The sequence below is a fragment of the Oncorhynchus masou genome, chromosome 14 (genome assembly GCF_036934945.1).
Source record: "Oncorhynchus masou masou isolate Uvic2021 chromosome 14, UVic_Omas_1.1, whole genome shotgun sequence".
Lineage (NCBI taxonomy): Eukaryota > Metazoa > Chordata > Actinopteri > Salmoniformes > Salmonidae > Oncorhynchus > Oncorhynchus masou.
In genome coordinates this window covers 37,798,008-37,825,176 of record NC_088225.1, presented here as the reverse complement: position 1 = coordinate 37,825,176, position 27,169 = coordinate 37,798,008, and the positions used below count along the sequence as shown (strand labels likewise).

The 27,169-nt window shown below is 41.4% G+C and overlaps 1 protein-coding gene across 6 annotated transcripts in view; it reads right to left on the bottom strand.

The window, feature by feature from the left end:
• LOC135554816 (RNA binding protein fox-1 homolog 1) overlaps positions 1–27,169 on the bottom strand; it is an 86,163-nt gene that overhangs the window by 7,896 nt on the left and 51,098 nt on the right. For 5 of the 6 annotated variants that reach the window (XR_010457748.1, XR_010457749.1, XR_010457750.1 and 2 more), the window contains exons 9-11: positions 24,592–24,631; positions 18,525–18,589; positions 3,249–3,324 (exon numbers count right to left, since the gene is read on the bottom strand). Coding sequence is in view for 3 of the 6 variants with exons in the window: in XM_064987260.1 (XP_064843332.1) it covers positions 3,249–3,324; positions 18,525–18,589; positions 24,592–24,631 (181 nt within the window). In the remaining 3 variants the exon portion in view is untranslated. The remainder of the gene's footprint in view (positions 1–3,248; positions 3,325–18,524; positions 18,590–24,591; positions 24,632–27,169) is intronic. The other variant, XM_064987263.1, reaches the window with a different exon arrangement.

Here is a 27,169-nt window from a genome sequence, read left to right as displayed (position 1 = left end):
TGTATAAGTACTGTATATGTAAAGTTATGTACTGTATATGTAAAGATATGTACTGTCTATGTAAAGATATGGACTGTATATGCACTGTATATGTAAAGATATGTACTGTATATGTACAGATATGTACGGTATATGTACAGTATTTGTAAAGACATGTACTGTAAAAGTACTGTATATGTAAAGATATGTACTGTATATGTACTGTATATGTAAAGATATGTACGGTATATGTAAAGATATGTACTGTCTATGTAAAGATATTTACTGTGTAAGTACTGTATATGTAAAGATATGTACTGTATAAGTACTGTATATGTAAAGATGTGTACTGTATATGTACTGTATATGTAAATATATGTACTGTATATGTAAAGATATGAAATATATGTACTCCATATGTACTGTATATGTAATGTATATGTACTGTATATGTAAATATATGTACTGTATATGTACTGTATATGTAAAGATATGCACTCTATATGTACTGTATATGTACTGTATATGTAAATATATGTACTGTATATGTACTGTATATGTAAAGATATGTACTGTATATGTACTGTATATGTAAAGATGTGTACTGTATATGTACTGTATATGTAAATATATGTACTGTATATGTAAAGATATGAACTATGTGTACTCTATATTTGCTGTATATGTAAAGATATGTTCTGTATATGTACTGCATATGTAAATATATGTACTGTATATGTAAAGAGATGTACTGTATAAGTACTGTATATGTAAAGATATGTACTGTATAAGTACTGTATATGTAAAGATATGCACTCTATATGTACTGTGTATGTACTAGATATGTACTGTATATGTAAAGATATGTAGTGTATATATAAAGATATGTACTGTATATGTACTGTATATGTAAATATATGTACTGTATATGTACTGTATATGTAAAGATATGCACTCTATATGTACTGTATATGTACTGTATATGTAAAGATATGTAATGTATATCTACTATATATGTAAAGATATGTACTGTATATGTAAAGATATGTACTGTATATGTAAAGATATGTACTTTATATGTATTATATTTGTAAAGATATGTACTGTATATGTACTATATATGTAAAGATATGTACTGTATATGTACTATATATGTAAAGATATGTACTGTATATGTAAAGATATGTACTGTATATATACTGTACATGTAAAGATATGTACTGTATAAGTACTGTATATGTAAAGATATGTACTGTATACGTACTGTATATGTAAAGATATGCACTCTATATGTACTGTGTATGTACTAGATATGTACTGTATATGTAAAGATATGTACTGTATATGTAAAGATATGTACTGTATATATACTGTGCATGTAAAGATATGTACTGTATAAGTACTGTATATGTAAAGATATGTACTGTATACGTACTGTATATGTAAAGATATGCACTCTATATGTACTGTGTATGTACTAGATATGTACTGTATATGTAAAGATATGTACTGTATATGTACATATATGTACTGTATATGTACTGTATATGTAAATATATGAACTATATGTACTCTATATTTACTGTATATGTAAAGATATGTTCTGTATATGTACTGCATATGTAGATATATGTACTGTATATGTAAATATATGTACTGTATATGTAAAGATATGTACTGTATAAGTACTGTATATGTAAAGATATGTACTGTATATGTACTGTATATGTAAAGATATGTACTGTATATGTACGGTATATGTACTGTATATGTAAAGATATGTACTGTATATATACTGTATATGTAAAGATATGTACTGTATATATAAAGATATGTACTGTATATGCAAATATATGTGAAGATATGTACTGTATATGTAAAGATATGTACTGCATATGTAAAGATATGTACTGTATATGTAAAGATATGTACTGTATAGTCTACTTGTGAAGTGTGTAGAATACCCTCCACACACTACATCCTGACCAACTATCTGCCATTTACCGTTTGTTAGGTTACCGTTACAAACCCAGTGGGATGACATGGCCCCCCCCACATGCAGCGTGCACCCAGTTATGCCAGCAGACATGCCAGGCCATCATGCCAGGCCATCATGCCAGGCCATCATGCCAGGGGCTACTCAGAGGGGTGAGAAACAATGGGTTAACACATGGAGACATCACATAACAGCATCAGTAACAACAACATCAACAGCGTGCTCTTTTTGTTGTGAATGACGGAATCTTGTGTTAGCGGAGTAGATGTGTCTGTCTGTTAACACATGTTTTCCCATGCCAATAAAGCCCCTTGAATTGAATTGAGAGAGGAGGAAGAGGAGACAGAGAGAGAGGAGGAAGAGGAGACAGAGAGAGAGGAGGAAGAGGAGACAGAGAGAGATGATGAAGAGGAGACAGAGAGAGAGGAGGAAGGAAGAGGAGACAGAGAGAGAGGAGGAAGGAATAGGAGACAGAGAGATAGGAGGAAGGAGACAGAGAGAGAAAGAAGGAAGGAAGAGGAGACAGAGAGGTAGATAGCAGGGAATAGTGTGACAGAGATAAAGAGAGGCAGAGGAGAGAGAGATGTACAGAGGGAGTGAGAGAGAGAGAGTTAGAGAGAGAGAGAGAGAGAGAGAGAGAGAGAGAGAGAGAGAGAGGATGAGAGAGAGAGAGAGGATGAGAGAGAGAGAAACAGAGAGAGAGAGACAGAGAGAGAGAGAGAGAGAGAGAGAGAGGATGAGAGAGACAGAAAAAGAGAGAGAGAGACAGAGAGAGACAGAGGGCGAGAGAGAGAGACAGAGAGAAACAGAGGGAGAGAGAGAGAGACAGAGAGAGAGAGAAACAGAGAGAGAGAGACAGAGAGAGAGACAGAGAGAGAGAGAGAAAAGAGAGAGAGAGACAGAGAGAGACAGAGGGCGAGAGAGAGAGAGACAGAGAGAAACAGAGGGAGAGAGAGAGAGACAGAGAGAGAGAGAAACAGAGAGAGAGAGACAGAGAGAGAGACAGAGAGAGAGAGAGAGACAGAGAGACAGAGAGAGCGCGAGAGAGAGAGAGAGAGAGTGAGAGAGACAGAGAGAGAGAGAAGGGGAGAGAAACAGAGAGAGAGACAGAGAGAGAGAGCGCGAGAGACAGAGAGAGAAAGCGAGAGAGAGAGGAAGAGAGAGAGAGACAGAGAGAGACAGAGAGTATGAGAGAGAGAGACAGAGAGGGACAGAGAGACAGAGAGACAGAGAGAGAGAGAGAGAGAGAGAGGTGTGTGAGTGTGTATTTTACCATGGCACCAATGCTGTATGTGGCTGCTGGAGCAAGTGGGTGGTTGTAGGGGTCCGCAGCATATACTGGTCCGTAACTATGGAAACACGAGACAACAACAAACACCATCAGTGCCCATCATCAAAACCAGACACACACACACACACACACACACACATAAACACACACACAGTACATCCATGTCTTGTACGTGTTCTGTAACTCTTAGGATTCATTTGAATAGAGTCAAAGATACATGTAACAGCCATCTCAGTGCAGAAACAGAAGACTCAGCATCTGTGAATGTATGAAACACTGTTACATGTAACAGCCATCTCAGTGCAGAAACAGAGGACTCAGCATCTGTGAATGTATGAAACACTGTTACATATAACAGCCATCTCAGTGCAGAAACAGAAGACTCAGCATCTGTGAATGTATGAAACACTGTTACATGTAACAGCCATCTCTGTGCAGAAACAGAAGACTCAGCATCTGTGAATGTATGAAACAACTTTGAATATGTGACTGCAAATATTCTCCAAGACATCAAAAAAGGTAATAACCTCCTTCACTAATACATCTCAATATGTTTGATAAGGCATTAAAACATAGAATGACGTTGCCTGTACATGTCATAGTGAATAAGAGCAGGTTTTACCCTAACAAGAAAAGGATTGGTTACATTTTCATATTGAGAGAGACAGACAGACAGACAGACAGACAGACAGACAGACAGACAGACAGACAGACAGACAGACAGACAGACAGACAGACAGACAAAGAAAGAGAAAGTGCAGACTGACAAAAAGAACAAGAGTGAGTGGGACAGAGATAGAGAGGTTGAACAGTTAGAGAGAAAGAATGAAAGAAAGAGAGACAGACAGACAGACAGACAGACAGACAGACAGACAGACAGAGAGACAGAGAGACAGAGAGACAGAGAGACAGAGAGACACACAGACACAGAGAGAGAGACAGACAGACAGACATCGTAAAACTAAAACCCCCAGAGAGCGGTTCCATATCCCAGAGTTCCGAGGGGCAGTGAGCAGAAGCGTTGGCGATAGCAGAGCTCTAATCTCCCCCTCTGAGCCTGACTGCCCGCGCACACTGATAACAGCCAATCAGCAGCCTGGCTTGCAAATATAAATAAGATGATTTGCATACGGGCCCAGCGCTGTGCGATTAGGCTCAGTTAATTCCCATTCGTTTTGGACATTGTGTATGTGTGTGTGCGTGTGTCTGTGAGTGCGTATGTGCGTTAATCCCCAATACATTTGGATGTTGTTCTTCACAGTCTCACCAACCTGCTCTATTATACTGACTGAAAGACTCTACGTCGCTCACCTTCAGTACAGTCTCTACTATACTGACCTACAGTCTCTACTATACTGACCTACAGTCTCTACTATACTGACCTACAGTCTCTACTATACTGACCTACAGAACAGTCTCGACTATACTGACCTACAGTCTCTACTATACTGACCTACAGTCTCTACTATACTGACCTACAGTCTCTACTATACTGACCTACAGAACAGTCTCGACTATACTGACCTACAGTCTCTACTATACTGACCTACAGTACAGTCTCTACCATACTGACCTACAGTACAGTCTCTACCATACTGACCTACAGTACAGTCTCTACCATACTGACCTAACGTCTCTACTATACTGACCTTGTACAGTCTCTACTATACTGACCTACAGTACAGTCTCTACTATACTGACCTACAGTACAGTCTCTACTATACTGACCTACAGTACAGTCTCTACCATACTGACCTACAGTCTCTACTATACTGACCTACAGTAGTCTCTACCATACTGACCTACAGTCTCTACTATACTGACCTACAGTACAGTCTCTACTATACTGACCTACAGTACAGTCTCTACTATACTGACCTACAGTACAGTCTCTACCATACTGACCTACAGTACAGTCTCTACTATACTGACCTCCAGTACAGTCTCTACTACACTGACCTACAGTACAGTCTCTACCATACTGACCTACAGTACAGTCTCTACTATACTGACCTACAGTACAGTCTCTACTATACTGACCTACAGTACAGACTCTACGACACTGACCTACAGTACAGTCTCTACTATACTGAACTACAGAACAGTCTCTACTATACTGACCTACAGAACAGTCTCTACTATACTGACCTACAGTACAGTCTCTACTATACTGACCTACAGTACAGACTCTACGACACTGACCTACAGTACAGTCTCTACTATACTGACCTACAGTACAGTCTCTACTATACTGACCTACAGTACAGACTCTACGACACTGACCTACAGTACAGTCTCTACCATACTGACCTACAGTACAGTCTCTACTATACTGACCTACAGTACAGTCTCTACTATACTGACCTACAGTACAGACTCTACGACACTGACCTACAGTACAGTCTCTACTATACTGACCTACAGTACAGTCTCTACTATACTGACCTACAGTACAGACTCTACGACACTGACCTACAGTACAGTCTCTACTATACTGACCTACAGTACAGTCTCTACTATACTGACCTACAGTACAGACTCTACGACACTGACCTACAGTACAGTCTCTACTATACTGACCTACAGTACAGTCTCTACTATACTGACCTACAGTACAGACTCTACGACACTGACCTACAGTACAGTCTCTACTATACTGACCTACAGAACAGTCTCTACTATACTGACCTACAGTACAGTCTCTACTATACTGACCTACAGTACAGACTCTACGACACTGACCTACAGTACAGTCTCTACTATACTGAACTACAGAACAGTCTCTACTATACTGACCTACAGTACAGTCTCTACTATACTGACCTAAGTTACAGTCTCTACTATACTGACCTACAGTCTCTACTATACTGACCTACAGTCTCTACTATACTGACCTACAGTCTCTACTATACTGACCGACAGTACAGTCTCTAATATACAGACCTACAGTCTCTACTATACTGACCTACAGTCTCTACTATACTGACCTACAGTACAGTCTCTACCATACTGACTTACAGTCTCGACTATACTGACCTACAGTACAGTCTCTACTACACTGACCGACAATACAGTCTCTACCATACTGAACTACAGTCTCTACCATACTGACCTACAGTCTCTACTATACTGACCTACAGTACAGTCTCTACTATACTGACCTACAGTACAGTCTCTACCATACTGACCTACAGTCTCTACTATACTGACCTACAGTACAGTCTCTACCATACTGAACTACAGTCTCTACCATACTGACCTACAGTCTCTACTATACTGACCTACAGTACAGTCTCTACCATACTGACCTACAGTCTCTACTATACTGACCTACAGTACAGTCTCTACTATACTGACCTACAGTACAGTCTCTACCATACTGACCTACAGTCTCTACCATACTGACCTACAGTAGTCTCTATTACACTGACCTACTGTACAGTCTCTACTATACTGACCTACAGAACAGTCTCTACTATACTGACCTACAATACAGTCTCTACTATACTGTCCTACAGTGCAGTCTCTACTATACTGACCTAAGGTACAGTCTCTACTATACTGACCTACAGTCTCTACTATACTGACCTACAGTACAGTCTCTACTATACTGACCTACAGTACAGTCTCTACCATACTGACCTACAGTACAGTCTCTACTATACTGACCTCCAGTACAGTCTCTACTACACTGACCTACAGTACAGTCTCTACCATACTGACCTACAGTACAGTCTCTACTATACTGACCTACAGTACAGTCTCTACTATACTGACCTACAGTACAGACTCTACGACACTGACCTACAGTACAGTCTCTACTATACTGAACTACAGTACAGACTCTACTATACTGACCTACAGTGCAGTCTCTACTATACTGACCTAAGGTACAGTCTCTACTATACTGACCTACAGTCTCTACTATACTGACCTACAGTCTCTACTATACTGACCTACAGTCTCTACTATACTGACCTACAGTACAGTCTCTACTATACTGACCTACAGTACAGTCTCTACTATACTGACCTACAGTCTCTACTATACTGACCTACAGTACAGTCTCTACTATACTGACCTACAGTACAGTCTCTACCATACTGACCTACAGTCTCTACCATACTGACCTACAGTAGTCTCTATTACACTGACCTACAGTACAGTCTCTACTATACTGACCTACAGAACAGTCTCTACTATACTGACCTACAGTCTCTACTATACTGACCTACAGTCTCTACTATACTGACCTACAGTCTCTACTATACTGACCTACAGTCTCTACTATACTGACCTACAGAACAGTCTCGACTATACTGACCTACAGTCTCTACTATACTGACCTACAGTACAGTCTCTACTATACTGACCTACGGTCTCTACCATACTGACCTACAGTCTCTACCATACTGACCGACAGTACAGTCTCGACCATACTGACTTACAGTCTCGACTATACTGACCTACAGTACAGTCTCTACTATACTGACCTACAGTACAGTCTCTACCATACTGACCTACAGTCTCTACCATACTGACCTACAGTCTCAACTATACTGACCTACAGTACAGTCTCTACTACACTGACCTACAGTACAGTCTCTACTATACTGACCTAAGGTACAGTCTCTACTACAATGACCTACAGTCTCTACTATACGGACCTACAGTCTCTACCATACTGACCTACAGTCTCTACCATACTGACCTACAGTACAGACTCTACCATACTGACCTACAGTACAGTCTCTACTATACTGACCTACAGTACAGTCTCTACCATACTGACCTACAGTCTCTACTATACTGACCTACAGTACAGTCTCTACCATACTGACCTACAGTCTCTACTATACTGACCTACAGTACAGTCTCTACTACACTGACCTACAGTCTCTACTATACTGACCTACAGTCTCTACTATACTGACCTACAGTACAGTCTCTACTACACTGACCTACATTCTCTACTATACTGACCTACAGTACAGTCTCTACCATACTGACCTACAGTCTCTACCATACTGACCTACAGTCTCTACCATACTGACCTACAGTCTCTACTATACTGACCTACAGTACAGTCTCTACCATACTGACCTACATCTCTACTATACTGACCTACAGTACAGTCTCTACTATACTGACCTACAGTACAGTCTCTACTATACTGACCTACAGTACAGTCTCTACTATACTGACCTACAGTACAGTCTCTACTATACTGACCTACAGTACAGTCTCTACTATACTGACCTACAGTAAAGTCTCTACTATACTGACCTACAGTACAGTCTCTACCATACTGACCTACAGTACAGTCTCTACCATACTGACCTACAGTACAGTCTCTACCATACTGACCTACAGTACAGTCTCTACTATACTGACCTACAGTACAGTCTCTACCATACTGACCTACAGTCTCTACGATACTGACCTACAGTACAGTCTCTACCATACTGACCTACAGTCTCTACTATACTGACCTACAGTCTCTACTATACTGACATACAGTACAGACTCTACCATACTGACCTACAGTCTCTACTATACTGACCTACAGTACAGTCTCCACTATACTGACCTACAGTACAGTCTCTACTGCACTGACCTACAGTACAGTCTCTACTGCACTGACCTACAGTACAGTCTATACTATACTGACCTACAGTCTCTACTATTCTGACCTACAGTAGGGTCTCTACTATACTGACCTACAGTACAGACTCTACTATACTGACCTACAGTGCAGTCTCTACTATACTGACCTACAGTACAGTCTCTACTATACTGACCTACAGTGGATTCTCTGCTATATCAATCTACAGTCTCTACCATACTGAACTACAATCTCTACTATACTGACCTACAGTACTGTCTCTACTAAGCTGACCTACAGTATCTAAAATACTGACCTGCAGTCTCTAATATACCAATCTGCAGTCTCTAATATACCGATCTGCAGTCTCTAATATACCGATCTACAGTTTCTACTATACCGACCTACAGTCTCTACTATACCGATCTACAGTCTCTACTATACTGATCTACAGTCTCTACTATCCTGACCTACAGTCTCTACCATACTGACCTACAGTACAGTCTCTACTGTACTGACCTGCAGTCTTTACTATACTGACCTACAGTACAGTCTCTACTATACTGACCTGCAGTCTCTAATATACCGATCTGCAGTCTCTAATATACCGATCTGCAGTCTTTACTATACTGACCTACAGTACAGTCTCTACTATACTGACCTACAGTACAGTCTCTGCTATACTGACCTGCAGTCTCTACCATACTGACCTACAGTACAGTCTCTACTACACAGACTTGACCCACAGTCTCTACTATACTGACCTACAGTGCCGTCTCTACTATACTGACCTGCAGTCTTTACTATACTGACCTACAGTACAGTCTCTACTATACTGACCTACAGTCTCTACTATACTGACCTACAGTACAGTCTCTACTATACTGACCTACAGTCTCTACTATACTGACCTACAGTACAGTCTCTACTACACTGACCTACAGTCTCTACTATACTGACTTACAGTCTCTACTACACTGACCTGACCTTCAGTCTCTACTATACTGACCGACAGTCTCTACTACACTTCCCTGACCTACAGTCTCTAATATACTGACCTACAGTATCTACTATACTGACCTACAGCACAGTCTCTACTACACTGACCTGCAGTCTCTACTATACTGACCTACAGTCTCTACTAACAGCCAACGGTAGTTTAGCACTAATACTGGTTCCTAATAGATCATCAGTCATAGATGACACCAGTTGTTATAACTGCTTATGACATAGTAAATCATGACACCAGTTGTTATAACTGCTTATGACATAGTTAATCATGACACCAGTTGTTATAACTGCTTATGACATAGTACATCATGACACCAGTTGTTATAACTGCTTATGACATAGTAAATCCTGTTCATGACAACTATATGAAGCTCTACAAAGGGCCTGCTATGAGACATCATGACACCAGTTGTAATAACTGCTAATGAAATAGTAAATCCTATTCATTACAACTCTACGAAGCTCTACGAAGGGCCTGCTATGAGACATCATGACATCAGTTGTAATAACTGCTACGGTGAGGATAAGAGACAGAGAGAGATAGACAGAGGGAGAAAGTGAGAGAGAGAGAGGGAGAGAGAAAGAGAGAGAAAGGGATAGAAGAGAGAGAGAGAGAGAGAGAGAGAGAGAGAGAGAGAGAGAGAGAGAGAGAGGAGAGAGAGAGAGAATGGGAGAGAGAGAGGGAGAGAGAGAGGTAGAATGGGAGAGAGAGAGAGATAGAGAGCGATAGAGCGAGAGAGAGAGAGAGAGGTAGAGAGCGATAGAGCAAGAAAGAAAGAGAGAGAGAGAGATAGAATGGGAGAGAGAGAGAATGGGAGAGAGAGAGAGAGAGAGATAGAGAGCGATAGAGCGAGAGAGAGAGAGAGAGAATGGGAGAGAGAGAGGGAGAGAGAGAGATAGAGAGCGATAGAGCGGGAGAGAAATAGAAATAGAGAGAGAGAGAGAATGGGAGAGAGAGCTAGAGAGTGAGAATGGGTGAGAGAGGGAGAGAGAGAGATAAAATGGGAGAGAGAGAGAGATAGAGAGCGATAGAGCGAGAGAGAGCGAGATAGAGGAAGAGAGAGAGATAGAGATAGAGATAGAGGGAGAGAGAGAGAGCATGGGAGAGAGAGAGAAATAGAGAGCGATAGAGAGAGAGAGCGAGATAGAGGGAGAGATAGAGAGGGGTGGGGTGATGTGATTTGATACTGAGTTGTATTCTATATCTCTCTGTATTTATGATTACCTGTAGAGGTGTTACAAGACATTTCATCTGCTGCAAGGAGGACCAAATTATTTCTGCAAGAGAAGACAAGATTCACAATAGCACTGTGCTCTCTGAGGGGAGATCTGGGGAGGGAGGAGAGGGGAAGACGGGATGGGGAGAGGCATGGAGGGTAAGGATGTGGAGGAAAGATTCACAATAGCACTGTGCTCTCTGAGGGGAGATCTGGGGAGGGAGGAGAAGGGGAAGACTATAAAGTGAAGAGGTATAGGGAGAAAGAGGATGATTCAGAGATAGAGGGGTAGAGGATAACGTGAAGAGGTATAGGGAGAAAGAGGATGATTTAGAGCTGGAGGGGTAGACTATAAAATGAAGAGGTATAGGGTGAAAGAGGATGATTCAGAGATAGATGGGTAGACTGTAAAATGAAGAGGTATAGGGAGAAAGAGGATGATTCAGAGATAGATGGGTAGACTATAAAGTGAAGAGGTATAGGGAGAAAGAGGATGATTCAGAGATAGATGGGTAGACTATAAAGTGAAGAGGTATAGGGAGAAAGAGGATGATTCAGAGATAGAGGGGTAGACTATAAAGTGAAGAGGTATAGGGAGAAGGAGGATGATTCAGAGCTGGATGGGTAGACTATAAAGTGAAGAGGTATATGGAGAAAGAGGATGATTCAGAGATAGAGGGGAAGACTATAAAGTGAAGAGGTATAGGGAGAAAGAGGATGATTCAGAGATAGATGGGTAGACTATAAAGTGAAGAGGTATAGGGAGAAAGAGGATGATTCAGAGATAGAGGGGTAGAGGATAAAGTGAAGAGGTATAGGGAGAAAGAGGATGATTCAGAGATAGAGGGGTAGAGGATAAAGTGAAGAGGTATAGGGAGAAAGAGGATGATTTAGAGCTGGAGGGGTAGAGGATAACGTGAAGAGGTATAGGGAGAAAGAGGATGATTCAGAGCTGGAGGGGTAGACTATAAAGTGAAGAGGTATGGGGAGAAAGAGGATGATTCAGAGATAGATGGGTAGACTATAAAATGAAGAGGTATAGGGAGAAAGAGGATGATTCAGAGATAGAGGGATAGAGGATAAAGTGAAGAGGTATAGGGAGAAAGAGGATGATTCAGAGATAGAGGGATAGAGGATAAAGTGAAGAGGTATAGGGAGAAAGAGGATGATTCAGAGATAGAGGGATAGAGGATAAAGTGAAGAGGTATAGAGAGAAAGAGGATGATTCAGAGATAGAGGGGTAGAGGATAAAGTGAAGAGGTATAGGGAGAAAGAGGATGATTCAGAGATAGATGGGTAGACTATAAAGTGAAGAGGTATAGGGAGAAAGAGGATGATTCAGAGATAGATGGGTAGACTATAAAATGAAGAGGTATAGGGAGAAAGAGGATGATTTAGAGATAGATGGGTAGAGGATAAAGTGAAGAGGTATAGGGAGAAAGAGGATGATTCAGAGATAGATGGGTAGAGGATAAAGGGAATAGGTATAGGGAGAAAGAGGATGATTCAGAGATAGAGGGGTAGAGGATAACGTGAAGAGGTATAGGGAGAAAGAGGATGATTCAGAGATAGATGGGTAGACTAGAAAATGAAGAGGTATAGGGAGAAAGAGGATGATTTAGAGCTGGAGGGGTAGAGGATAAAGTGAAGAGGTATAGGGAGAAAGAGGATGATTCAGAGATAGAGGGGTAGAGGATAAAGTGAAGAGGTATAGGGAGAAAGAGGATGATTCAGAGCTGGAGGGGTAGAGGATAACGTGAAGAGGTATAGGGAGAAAGAGGATGATTCAGAGATAGATGGGTAGACTATAAAATGAAGAGGTATAGGGAGAAAGAGGATGATTCAGAGCTGGAGGGGTAGACTATAAAATGAAGAGGTATGGGGAGAAAGAGGATGATTCAGAGCTGGAGGGGTAGAGGATAAAATGAAGAGGTATGGGGAGAAAGAGGATGATTCAGAGCTGGAGGGGTAGAGGATAAAATGAAGAGGTATAGGGAGAAAGAGGATGATTCAGAGCTGGAGGGGTAAACTATAAAATGAAGAAGTATAGGGAGAAAGAGGGATGATGTGGAGGAGAGGATGGGACAAAGGATTAAATAAGAAAAGTATAGAATCTGAAGCATAGTAAATGTCAATATGAAGCAGAGAGGACTGTTACGCCAGCTCTCTCACAGTCCTCCCCAGAAACATGTCAATATGAAGCAGAGAGGACTGTTACTCTCTCTCTCTCACAGTCCTCCCCAGAAACATGTCAATATGAAGCAGAGAGGACTGTTACGCCAGCTCTCTCACAGTCCTCCCCAGAAACATGTCAATATGAAGCAGAGAGGACTGTTACTCTCTCTCTAACAGTCCTCCCCAGAAACATGTCAATATGAAGCAGAGAGGACTGTTACTCTCTCTCTCTCTAACAGTCCTCCCCAGAAACATGTCAATATGAAGCAGAGAGGACTGTTACTCTCTCTCTCTAACAGTCCTCCCCAGAAACATGTCAATATGAAGCAGAGAGGACTGTTACTCTCTCTCTCTCTAACAGTCCTCCCCAGAAACATGTCAATATGAAGCAGAGATGACTGTTACTCTCTCTCTCACAGTCCTCCCCAGAAACATGTTAATATGAAGCAGAGAGGACTGTTACTCTCTCTCTCTCTAACAGTCCTCCCCAGAAACATGTCAATATGAAGCAGAGAGGACTGTTACTCTCTCTCTCTAACAGTCCTCCCCAGAAACATGTCAATATGAAGCAGAGAGGACTGTGGTGTTAGATGTAGATATTTAACATGGAACAGTAGATAGCACTGTGGTGTTAGATGTAGATATTTAACATGGAACAGTAGATAGTACTGTGGTGTTAGATGGAGATATTTAACATGGAACAGTAGATAGTACTGTGGTGTTAGATGGAGATATTTAACATGGAACAGTAGATAGCACTGTGGTGTTAGATGGAGATATTTAACATGGAACAGTAGATAGCACTGTGGTGTTAGATGGAGATATTTAACATGGAACAGTAGATAGCACTGTGGTGTTAGATGGAGATATTTAACATGGAACAGTAGATAGTACTGTGGTGTAAGATGTAGATATTTAACATTTAATATTTAACATCTAACACCACAGTGCTATCTACTGTTCCATGTTAAATGTACCATCCCTTACAGAATGTGAAGTTAACAGACTGAATCAACTGAGCAACACATTGGGGCTGACTTTCCTACTGCAAACCCTGCATGTCACCCTTCAGCCCTGTCTGGTCCGTCCCCCTAATGTCACCCTGTCTGGTCCGTCCCCCTAATGTCACCCTGTCTGGTCCGTCCCCCTAATGTCACCCTGTCTGGTCCGTCCCCCTAATGTCACCCTGTCTGGTCCGTCCCCCTAATGTCACCCTGTCTGGTCCGTCCCCCTAATGTCACCCTGTCTGGTCCGTCCCCCTAATGTCACCCTGTCACGGGCGTCCTCCTCTTCATCATGCGAGAAGGATCGGAGGACCAAAATGCGGCGTGATGTGTGTTCATGTTGAATGTTTTAATTAAAGAAAGAACTGAACACAGAAAGACTATACAAAAAAAACAGTAAAAAAAATAACAACCGTGAAGCTAATGGGAGCTGCGCTGAAACAAGCCATCAACATAGACAATCACCCACAAACACACAGTGCAACCCAGGCTACCTAAGTATGATTGGGGTGGGCAGTCTATGTTTGATTTTCTATGATTTGGGACTTCTATGTTTCGGCCTAGTATGTTTCTCAATCAGAGGCAGGTGTCATTAGTTGTCTCTGATTGAGAACCATACTAGGCCGAAACATAGAAATCCCAAATCATAGAAAATCAAACATAGACTGCTCACGCCCTGACCATACTAAATAAAGACAAAACAAAGGAAATAAAGGTCAGGACGTGACACACCCCTCCTGCCCCACTCCCTCACTTTGGTTCCACCGCTAAACTCTGTCTTCAAGCTCATTTGATTTAATCAGACAATTACTGTAGAGGATTCTGGGGTACCTGTGGTCCCAACCTTCCTGATTGGACCAAGGAATTATACTAATAAACTACGAGAGAGAGAGACTGAGAATGAGAGAGGGTGAGAGAGAGGTAGAACGCGAGGGCGAGAGAGAGAGGGTCAGAGAGAGGTAGAATGCAAGAGAGAGTGAGAGGTATAGAGCGAGAGAGACAGAGAGGGAGAGAGAGAGGTAGAACGCGAGGGCGAGAGAGAGAGGGTCAGAGAGAGGTAGAACGCGAGAGAGCGAGAGAGTGAGAGGTATAGAGCGAGAGAGACTGAGAGAGGGAGAGAGGGAGAGAGAGAGGTAGAACATGAGGGGAAAAGAGAGAGGGTGAGAGAGGTAGAACGCGAGAGAGAGTGAGAGGTATAGAGCGAGAGAGACAGAGAGGGAGAGAGAGAAAGGGAGAGAGACAGAGAGCGGTAGAGAGCGAGAGAGAAACCCACATGAAAAAATACGATAGTATTCTATGGTATAAATACACTATAGTGTTTTTACAGACTTTACTATAGAGTCCACTATAGTGTTTTTACAGACTTTACTATAGAGTCCACTATAGTGTTTTTACAGACTAAAGTCAGCAAGAACACTACAGTGAAAATGTATTATTCACTGTAGTACTTACTGTAGAATACTGTATTATTCACTGTAGTACTTACTGTAGAATACTGTATTATTCACTGTAGTATTTACTGTAGAATACTGTATTATTCACTGTAGTATTTACTGTAGTATACTGTATTATTCACTGTAGTACTTACTGTAGTATACTGTATTATTCACTGTAGTACTTACTGTAGAATACTGTATTATTCACTGTAGTATTTACTGTAGAATACTGTATTATTCACTGTAGTATTTACGGTAGAATACTGTATTATTCACTGTAGTATTTACTGTAGAATACTGTATTATTCACTGTAGTATTTACTGTAGAATACTGTATTATTCACTGTAGTATTTACTGTAGAATACTGTATTATTCACTGTAGTACTTACTGTAGAATACTGTAGTATTTACTGTATTATTCACTGTAGTATTTACTGTAGAATACTGTAGTATTTACTGTATTATTCACTGTAGTATTTACTGTAGAACACTGTAGTATTTACTGTATTATTCACTGTAGTATTTACTGTAGAATACTGTAGTATTTACTGTATTATTCACTGTAGTATTTACTGTAGAACACTGTAGTATTTACTGTATTATTCACTGTAGTACTTACTGTAGAATACTGTAGTATTTACTGTATTATTCACTGTAGTATTTACTGTATTATTCACTGTAGTATTTACTGTATTATTCACTGTAGTATTTACTGTATTATTCACTGTAGTACTTTGTAACGGCGTTCTTCGTTTGTCGCAAGAAAGTCGGACCGAAATGCAGCGTGTTGGTTACTCATGTTTATTAATGAAACAAATAACGGAATTATACATGAAATAACTAATAAATACAAAACAACAAAACGGAATGTGAAACCTATTACAGCCTATCTGGTGAACACTACACAGAGACAGGAACAATCACCCATGAAATACAAAGTGACAACCAGGCTACCTAAATACGGTTCCCAATCAGAGACAACGAGAATCACCTGACTCTGATTGAGAACCGCCTCAGGCAGCCAAGACTATGCAACACTCCTACTCAGCCGCAATCCCAAATACTACAAAACCCCAATACAACAACATAAACCCATGTCACACCCTGGCCTGACCAACTAATTAACAAAAACACAAAACACTAAGACCAACTTACTTACTGTAGAATACTGTATTATTCACTGTAGTATTTACTGTAGTATACTGTATTATTCACGGTAGTACTAATCTAGCTATCTACCTACCTACCTACCTAGATACCTAGCTACCTACCTACCTAGCTCCCTACCTACATACGTACAGTGCCTTGCAAAAGTATTCGGCCCCCTTGAACTTTGCGACCTTTTGCCACATTTCAGGCTTCAAACATAAAGATATAAAACTGTATTTTTTTGTGAAGAATCAACAACAAGTGGGACACAATCATGAAGTGGAACGACATTTATTGGATATTTCAAACTTTTTTAACAAATCAAAAACTGAAAAATTGGGCCTGCAAAATTATTCACCCCCTTTAAAATACAGTTTTATATCATTATGTTAGGTAGGTAGGTAGCTAGGTATCTAGGTAGGTAGGTAGGTAGATAGCTAGGTAGGTAGGTAGGTAGGTAGGTAGGTATGTATGTATCTAGGTAGGTAGGTAGGTAGGTATATAGGTAGGTAGGTCGGTAGGTAGGTAGGTAGGTATGTAGGTAGGTAGGTAGGTAGGTATGTAGCTAGGTAGGTAGGTAGGTAGGTAGGTAGGTAGGTAGGTAGCTAGGTAGGTAGGTAGCTAAGTAGCTAGGTAGGTAGGTAGGTATATAGGTAGGTAGGTATGTAGCTAGGTAGGTAGGTAGGTAGGTAGGTATGTATGTATCTAGGTAGGTAGCTAGGTAGGTAGGTAGGTAGGTAGCTAAGTAGCTAGGTAGGTAGGTATGTAGCTAGGTAGGTAGGTAGGCAGGTAGCAGGCAGCAGGTAGGTATGTAGATAGCCAGGCAGCTAGGCAGGCAGGCAGCCAGGCAGGTAGATAGCTAGGTAGCCAGGTAGGCAGGTATGTAGCCAGGCAGGCAGGCAGGCAGGCAGGCAGGTAGGCAGGTAGGTAGGTATGTAGCTAGGTAGGTAGGTAGGCAGGTAGGTAGGCAGATAGCTAGTTAGGTAGGTAGGTATGTAGCTAGGTAGCAGGCAGGCAGGCAGGCAGGCAGGCAGGCATGTAGCCAGGCAGGCAGGCAGGCAGGCAGGTATGTAGCCAGGCAGGCAGGTAGGTAGCTAGGTAGGTAGGTATATAGCTAGGTAGCTAGGCAGGCAGGCAGGTAGGTAGGTATGTAGCTAGGTAGGTAGGTAGGTATGTAGCTAGGTAGGTAGGTAGGTAGGTAGGTAGGTAGGTAGGTAGATAGCTAGTTAGGTAGGTAGGTATGTAGCTAGGTAGCTAGGTAGGTAGGTAGGTATGTAGCTAGGTAGGTAGGTAGGTAGGTAGGTATGTAGCTAGGTAGGTAGGTAGGTAGGTAGGTAACACTGGGGTCTGAACGGATGGTCGAGCGCTTCTGCTCTTTTCTATGATCTGTAGAGAACACCATATATGGTCTATACTTGGCACGCAGGTTTCTCACTTATGGTTGGCACTAATTGCGATATGGGGGGCAAGAAATGGGCAGGGTATGCACACATTAAATACTGTAGTTTTTACGCTTCATGCGGACATTATTACTTACATTGAGAGGTAGAGAGAGAGTGAGAGAGAGTGAGAGAGAGAGAGAGAGAGAGAGAGGTTGAGTGAGAGAGAGAGAGAAAGAGAGACGGAGAGCGAGAGATATAAAAGAAGAGGTCCGTCTCACCTGTCACCGTATGCAGCAGCTGTGGCGGCAGCAGGCTGAGTATACCTGTAGGCAGCATAGCCCCCCTGGAAACACACACACACACACACACACACACACACACGGTTAATCAATGTGATTGATTCCTGTCAGTAACATTGATATTCTGCCGTGTTCATGGATCTATACATATCTTGACAGAATACACCATCACACAGTCTGATCGATAGCAAGGCTGACGTAGGACTCCATACATATGAAATGCTTTGGATGGTAAATATTTCTGTGTGCTCAATGAATTACGCCACACGATCAATAATGTATTGATTTCATAATAAATGGAAGTAGATACATTTCTTCATTAAAATGTAATATTTGTTTTCAAAGACTAATTTGACAGAACTGCCTTGCAACAGATTCCCATATTTTCAATAAAGAACACAGATTTTAATTTATGTAATGCTGCCATCAGCTGTTCAATCAGGCAAACACGACACACACACACACACACACACACACACACACACACATCCATCCATGCGACAGGCGGGTGTGCGGTGATGCAGCGACGATCAGTCTGTGAGCACAGCAAGACTCCATGTTCAACCAACCACAAAGTCACGCCAACCACGCCATGGCCAGAAACACGACCAGCATGCATTTCAACACACAGAGCAGAGCAGCAAGCCCCCAGGAGATGACGTGATTATGTTCCCTATAAAAAATACAGTGTCTCCTGTTTCTAGTTCCTGTTAAATATAGTGTTTCCTGTTTCTAGTTCCTGTTAAATATAGTGTTTCCTGTTTCTAGTTCCTGTTAAATATAGTGTCTCCTGTTTCTAGTTCCTGTTAAATATAGTGTCTCCTGTTTCTAGTTCCTGTTAAATATAGTGTTTCCTGTTTCTAGTTCCTGTTAAATATAGTGTCTCCTGTTTCTAGTTCCTGTTAAATATATTGTCTCCTGTTTCTAGTTCCTGTTAAATATAGTGTCTCCTGTTTCTAGTTCCTGTTAAATATAGTGTCTCCTGTTTCTAGTTCCTGTTAAATATAGTGTCTCCTGTTTCTAGTTCCTGTTAAATATAGTGTCTCCTGTTTCTAGTTCCTGTTAAATATAGTGTCTCCTGGTTCTAGTTCCTGTTAAATATAGTGTCTCCTGGTTCTGGTTCCTGTTAAATATAGTGTTTCCTGTTTCTAGTTCCTGTTAAATATAGTGTCTCCTGTTTCTAGTTCCTGTTAAATATATTGTCTCCTGTTTCTAGTTCCTGTTAAATATAGTGTTTCGTGTTTCTAGTTCCTGTTAAATAAAGTGTTTCGTGTTTCTGGTTCATGTAAAATATAGTGTCCCCTGTTTCTGGTTCCTGTAAAATATAGTGTTCCTACTAGTCTCTGCTCATCTACCCACAATGCACCTCATTTCTTCCAACAATGTGGAGATGATACATCTTCAGTCATATCACTGATACTGTACTATATTATCACCATTCTACTGATGTATTACTGTATTATATTATCACCATTCTACTGATGTAATACTGTATTATATTATTACCATTATACTGATGTAATACTGTAATATATTATTACCATTATACTGATGTAATACTGTATTATATTATTACCATTATACTGATGTAATACTGTATTATTACCATTCTACTGATGTAATACTGTATTATTACCATTCTACTGATGTAATACTGTATTATATTATCACCATTCTACTGACGTAATACTGTATTATATTATCACCATTCTACTGATGTAATACTGTAATATATTATCACCATTATACTGATGTAATACTGTAATATATTATTACCATTATACTGATGTAATACTGTAATATATTATCACCATTATACTGATGTAATACTGTACTATATTATCACCATTATACTGATGTAATACTGTACTATATTACTACCATTATACTGATGTAATACTGTACTATATTACTACCATTCTACTGATGTAATACTGTACTATATTACTACCATTCTACTGATGTAATACTGTAATATATTACTACCATTCTACTGATGTAATACTGTACTATATTACTACCATTCTACTGATGTAATACTGTAATATATTACTACCATTCTACTGATGTAATACTGTACTATATTACTACCATTCTACTGATGTAATACTGTAATATATTATTACCATTATACTGATGTAATACTGTATTTCTGGATTTGTATGGGTTGGTTGCAGTGGAGGCTGCTGAGGGGAGGACGGCTCATAATAATGTCAGGAACGGAGCAAACGGAATGTCATCAAACACCTGGAAACCACGGAAACCGTCTGTCTGATGCATTTGATGTTCATTCCACTGATTCCACTCCTGTCGATACCACAAGCCCCTCCTCCCCAATTAAGGTGTCACCAACCGCCTGTGGTTGCTTGTGTTTACATGTAAAAATAAAAAAACAGTTGATGTAAGCCGATAGACATTGGTATGGCTGGGTGTGTTTACATTACATTGAGCTGATGTAGGCCTATAGACATTGGTATGGCTGGGTGTGTTTACATTACATTGAGCTGATGTAGGCCTATAGACATTGGTATGGCTGGGTGTGTTTACATTACATTGAGGTGATGTAGGCCTATAGACATTGGTATGGCTGGGTGTGTTTACATTACATTGAGCTGATGTAGGCCTATAGACATTGGTGTGGCTGGGTGTGTTTACATTACATTGAGCTGATGTAGGCCTATAGACATTGGTGTGGCTGGGTGTGTTTACATTACATTGAGCTGCAGTAGGCCTATAGACATTGGTATGGCTGGGTGTGTTTACATTACATTGAGCTGATGTAGGCCTATAGACATTGGTATGGCTGGGTGTGTTTACATTACATTGAGCTGATGTAGGTCTATAGACATTGGTTTGGCTGGGTGTGTTTCACATTACATTGAGCTGATGTAGGCCTATAGACATTGGTATGGCTGGGTGTGTTTACATTACATTGAGCTGATGTAGGCCTATAGACATTGGTGTGGCTGGGTGTGTTTACATTACATTGAGCTGATGTAGGCCTATAGACATTGGTATGGCTGGGTGTGTTTACATTACATTGAGCTGATGTAGGCCTATAGACATTGGTATGGCTGGGTGTGTTTACATTACATTGAGCTGATGTAGGCCTATAGACATTGGTATGGCTGGGTGTGTTTACATTACATTGAGCTGATGTAGGCCTATAGACATTGGTATGGCTGGGTGTGTTTACATTACATTGAGCTGATGTAGGCCTATAGACATTGGTGTGGCTGGGTGTGTTTACATTACATTGAGCTGATGTAGGCCTATAGACATTGGTATGGCTGGGTGTGTTTACATTACATTGAGCTGATGTAGGCCTATAGACATTGGTATGGCTGGGTGTGTTTCACATTACATTGAGCTGATGTAGGCCTATAGACATTGGTATGGCTGGGTGTGTTTCACATTACATTGAGCTGATGTAGGCCTATAGACATTGGTATGGCTGGGTGTGTTTCACATTACATTGAGCTGATGTAGGCCTATAGACATTGGTATGGCTGGATGTGTTTACATTACATTGAGCTGATGTAAGCCTATAGACATTGGTATGGCTGGGTGTGTTTACATTACATTGAGCTGATGTAGGCCTATAGACATTGGTATGGCTGGATGTGTTTACATTACATTGAGCTGATGTAGGCCTATAGACATTGGTATGGCTGGGTGTGTTTACATTACATTGAGCTGATGTAGGCCTATAGACATTGGTATGGCTGGGTGTGTTTACATTACATTGAGCTGATGTAGGCCTATAGACATTGGTATGGCTGGATGTGTTTACATTACATTGAGCTGATGTAGGCCTAAAGACATTGGTATGGCTGGGTGTGTTTACATTACATTGAGCTGATGTAGGCCTATAGACATTGGTATGGCTGGGTGTGTTTACATTACATTGAGCTGATGTAGGCCTATAGACATTGGTATGGCTGGGTGTGTTTACATTACATTGAGATGTCTACATTCAACCAAACCAAACCAAATATGACATTTTAGAGAGTTGGTCCAACTTTTGCAATGTTGAATATTGTTCTAATTAGACATTCAGTTACATAGCACAGTTTAAATATCCCCCACGTAATGTTGCTGGGGAGCGATAGATTATTCATTAAAGCATCATAATGCAGAAACCTCAAATTCCCAGCTCTCTAAATACCTGACTCTGCAACTCTCTAAATATCTGACTCTGCAACTCTCTAAATACCTTGCTCTGCAACTCTCTAAATACCTTGCTCTGCAACTCTCTAAATACCTGGCTCTGCAACTCTCTAAATGCCTGGCTCTGCAACTCTCTAAATGCCTGGCTCTGCAACTCTCTAAATACCTGGCTCTGCAACTCTCTAAATACCTGGCTCTGCAACTCTCTAAATACCTGGCTCTGCAACTCTCTAAATACCTGGCTCTGCAACTCTCTAAATACCTGGCTCTGCAACTCTCTAAATACCTGGCTCTGCAACTCTCTAAATACCTGGCTCTGCAACTCTCTAAATATCTGGCTCTGCAACTCTCTAAATATCTGGCTCTGCAACTCTCTAAATATCTGGCTCTGCAACTCTCTAAATATCTGGCTCTGCAACTCTAAATTTCTGGCTCTGCAACTCTCTAAATATCTGGCTCTGCAACTCTCTAAATATCTGGCTCTGCAACTCTCTAAATATCTGGCTCTGCAACTCTCTAAATATCTGGCTCTGCAACTCTCTAAATATCTGGCTCTGCAACTCTCTAAGTATCTGGCTCTGCAACTCTCTAAATATCTGGGTCTGCAACTCTCTAAATATCTGGCTCTGCAACTCTCTAAATATCTGGCTCTGCAACTCTCTAAATATCTGGCTCTGCAACTCTCTAAATATCTGGCTCTGCAACTCTCTAGATATCTGGCTCTGCAACTCTCTAAATATCTTGCTCTGCAACTCTCTAAATATCTTGCTCTGCAACTCTCTAAATATCTGGCTCTTCAACTCTCTAAATACCTGGCTCTGCAACTCTCTAAATACCTGGCTCTGCAACTCTCTAAATATCTGGCTCTGCAACTCTCTAAATATGTGGCTCTGCATCTCTCTAAATATGTGGCTCTGCAACTCTCTAAATATGTGGCTCTGCAACTCTCTAAATATCTGGCTCTGCAACTCTCTAAATACCTGGCTCTGCAACTCTCTAAATATCTGGCTCTGCAACTCTCTAAATATCTGACTCTTCAACTCTCTAAATATCTGGCTCTGCAACTCTCTAAGTATCTGGCTCTGCAACTCTCTAAATATCTGGCTCTGCAACTCTCTAGATATCTGGCTCTGCAACTCTCTAGATATCTGGCTCTGCAACTCTCTAAATATCTGACTCTGCAACTCTCTAAATATCTTGCTCTGCAACTCTCTAAATACCTGGCTCTGCAACTCTCTAAATACCTGACTCTGCAACTCTCTAAATATCTGACTCTTCAACTCTCTAAATACCTGGCTCTGCAACTCTCTAAATACCTGACTCTGCAACTCTCTAAATATCTGGCTCTGCAACACTCTAAATATCTGGCTCTGCAACTCTCTAAATATCTGGCTCTGCAACTCTCTAAATATCTGACTCTTCAACTCTCTAAATATCTGGCTCTGCAACTCTCTAAATATCTGGCTCTGCAACTCTCTAAATATCTGACTCTGCAACTCTCTAAATACCTGACTCTGCAACTCTCTAAATATCTGGCTCTGCAACTCTCTAAATATCTGACTCTGCAACTCTCTAAATACCTGGCTCTGCAACTCTCTAAATACCTGACTCTGCAACTCTCTAAATATCTGACTCTTCAACTCTCTAAATACCTGGCTCTGCAACTCTCTAAATACCTGACTCTGCAACTCTCTAAATATCTGGCTCTGCAACACTCTAAATATCTGACTCTGCAACTCTCTAAATATCTGGCTCAGCGTACAGCCAACCAACATGAATACAGGCACATGTGAATGTCACGTGTCCTGAGTGGTAAGTAGAAACACATCTATCTCTGTTACGGACCTCTACGTCATTCACTGGTAATAATACTTACATAAATATCTGCACCATAAAATCCATCCTGGTAAACAACACTGCAAAGGATGCAAACACAAACAAACACAAACAAAACAAACATCCATATTAGTGCAAGTTGACATGCAGGCACCATCTAGACACCAACCCTCTCTGTCTGTGGAGAGGTTAGTTTGTCCAATCAAAAACCACCAGACATGAGAGGGGTGGAGCCAAACAGGGAAGTTCTGCAGGCACTCTCCTCTTCCTACTCTGTCTCTCTTTGTGAATCCCAAACCAGCGCCTTGCCCCTACCAACTCTCTCGGAGGGCCCTCTGTTGTCACGTGTTGCTGACGAAACTCAGAGGGTGACTTCCAGAGTGGCGAGGGGATCAATAAACCATCAACTTCGGTACTCATGCCGCATTCAAAACAACTGGGAACTCGGAACTCTCCGACGTCTGACCTCAGTGTGTTCAAGACAATTGAGAATTGTGAAAGAAACAAGCTCTGAATTCCAAGTGGGAAACTCAGGCATCTTTCTAGAGCTCCGCTTTCCGGCTCTTTTACTGACGGCACGATTTGACTTCCTTTTTTCCCAGAGTTCCCAGTTGTCTTGAAAGCACCGACACTCCGCACTTGAATGGTGCAATTCATGTTCCACATGTAAATAACAAAACAAGCAAGAAATTAAAATGAACAACCCCCCCCTGTCATTTTACAAAATATAACAGTTAGCATGAGTGCTTATGTCATCTTTTATACGTGTCAAGTCAGGACATAAACAAACGCACGTGTCATTTTAATCAAAAAAGCCTCTCTATTATTTTGTGTGAAATTGCGCAAACTAGAAAAATAACACGGTGCCTTATGGGATTCCACTTCTGTCTGCAGCTGGCAGCATTGCAGGCTCAGTAGAAGAGCCTACCGGTGGGGCTAATTAACACCCTCTATAGTTTTACCTGCATTTGGGAGGAAGAAGGAAGTGAGTGTGAACACGTAACTGGGGGGCCAATGAGAAGGGGGGGATTTGGGATCCAGTCTTACTCTGAGGAGGTAAGGGGGCTGGGGAGGTCCAGAAAGTGAATCTCGGACCCCACATGATGAGTCAAAGGGGGCCTTAGTCGAAACGCCAATCAGAAAACAGTTAGTTGAACTAATGAACAGTCCTAAAGGTGATGTCACTACTGTCACTGCAAAATACCTCATCTTCCTACCACATTCTGATCAGACTGTTGAAACAACTCCTCGATGACAACTAATCATATGTTCCATATATTTTATGTGTGGGTGTGACCCCAGCGGGAATCACCACCAACAACATTTGGCTCCAAGCACCAGGCCCCAAGCACCAAGCTCTAAGGTCCAAGCTCTAAGGTCCAAGCTCCGAGGTTCAAGCTCCAAGCTCCAAGCTCTAAGCTACGAGGTCTAAGCTCCAAGGTCCAAGCTCCAAGGTCCAAGGTCCAAGGCCCAAGCACCAAGGTCCAAGCTCCAAGGTCCAAGGTCCAAGGCCCAAGGCCCAAGCACCAAGGTCCAAGCACCAAGGTCCAAGGTCCAAGCACCAAGGTCCAAGGTCCAAGCACCGAGCTCCGAGCTCCGAGCTCCGAGCTCCGAGCCCCGAGCCCCGAGGTCCAAGCTCCAAGGTCCAAGCACCAAGCACCAAGGTCCAAGCACCAAGGTCCAAGCACCAAGCTCCAAGCACCATGCTCTACCGACTGAGCCACACAGGACCTCATGGTCATGATGATTATAACATTTGCATCTAGTATTTTTCCCAGGTCCATCTGTTACCTCTCTGTCTCTGTTATGACACTCTGCTTTCTGGTCCTCTGTGACCAAGATAAAAGAGATCTCACCCAGATAAAACGGAGAGTTTCTGGGTATCGTATATGTGTGTGTGTTGTGTGTGTGTTTTATGTGTGTGTATGTGTGTTGTGTGTGTGTGTAGTGTATGTGTGTTGTGTGTGTGTTGTATGTGTATGTTGTGTGTGTGTGTGTGTTGCATGTGTGTGTTGTGTGTGTTGTATGCGTGTTGTCTGTGTGTGTTATATGTGTGTGTTGTGTGTGTGTGTTGTGTGCGTGTTGTGAGTGTGGTGTATGTGTGTTGTGTGTGTTGGTTGTATGTGTGTTTGTTGTACATGTGTTGGTTGTACGTGTGTGTGTTGTATGTGTGTTTGTTGTACATGTGTTGTTTGTATGTGTGTGTGTTGTATGTGTGTGTGTGTGTGTGTGTTGAATGTGTGTGTTGTATTTGTGTGTTGAAAGTGTGTGTTGAAAGTGCGTTTTGTGTATGTGTGTGTGTAGTGTGTTGTGTGTATGTGGTATGTGTGTGTTGTGTGTGTATGTTTGTGTTGTGTGTGTGTGTGTGTTGTATGTGTGTGTGTGTGTTGTATGTTTGTGTTGTGTGTGTGTGTAGTATATGTGTTGTATGTGTGTGAAGAATGTGCGTGTTGTGTGTGTGTTGTGTGTATGTGTGTGTGTGTGTGTGTGTGTTGCATGTGTGTGTTGTGTGTGTTGTATGCGTCTTGTCTGTGTGTGTTATATGTGTGTGTTGTGTGTGTGTGTTGTGTGCGTGTTGTATGTGTGTTGTGTGTGTTGGTTGTATGTGTGTTTGTTGT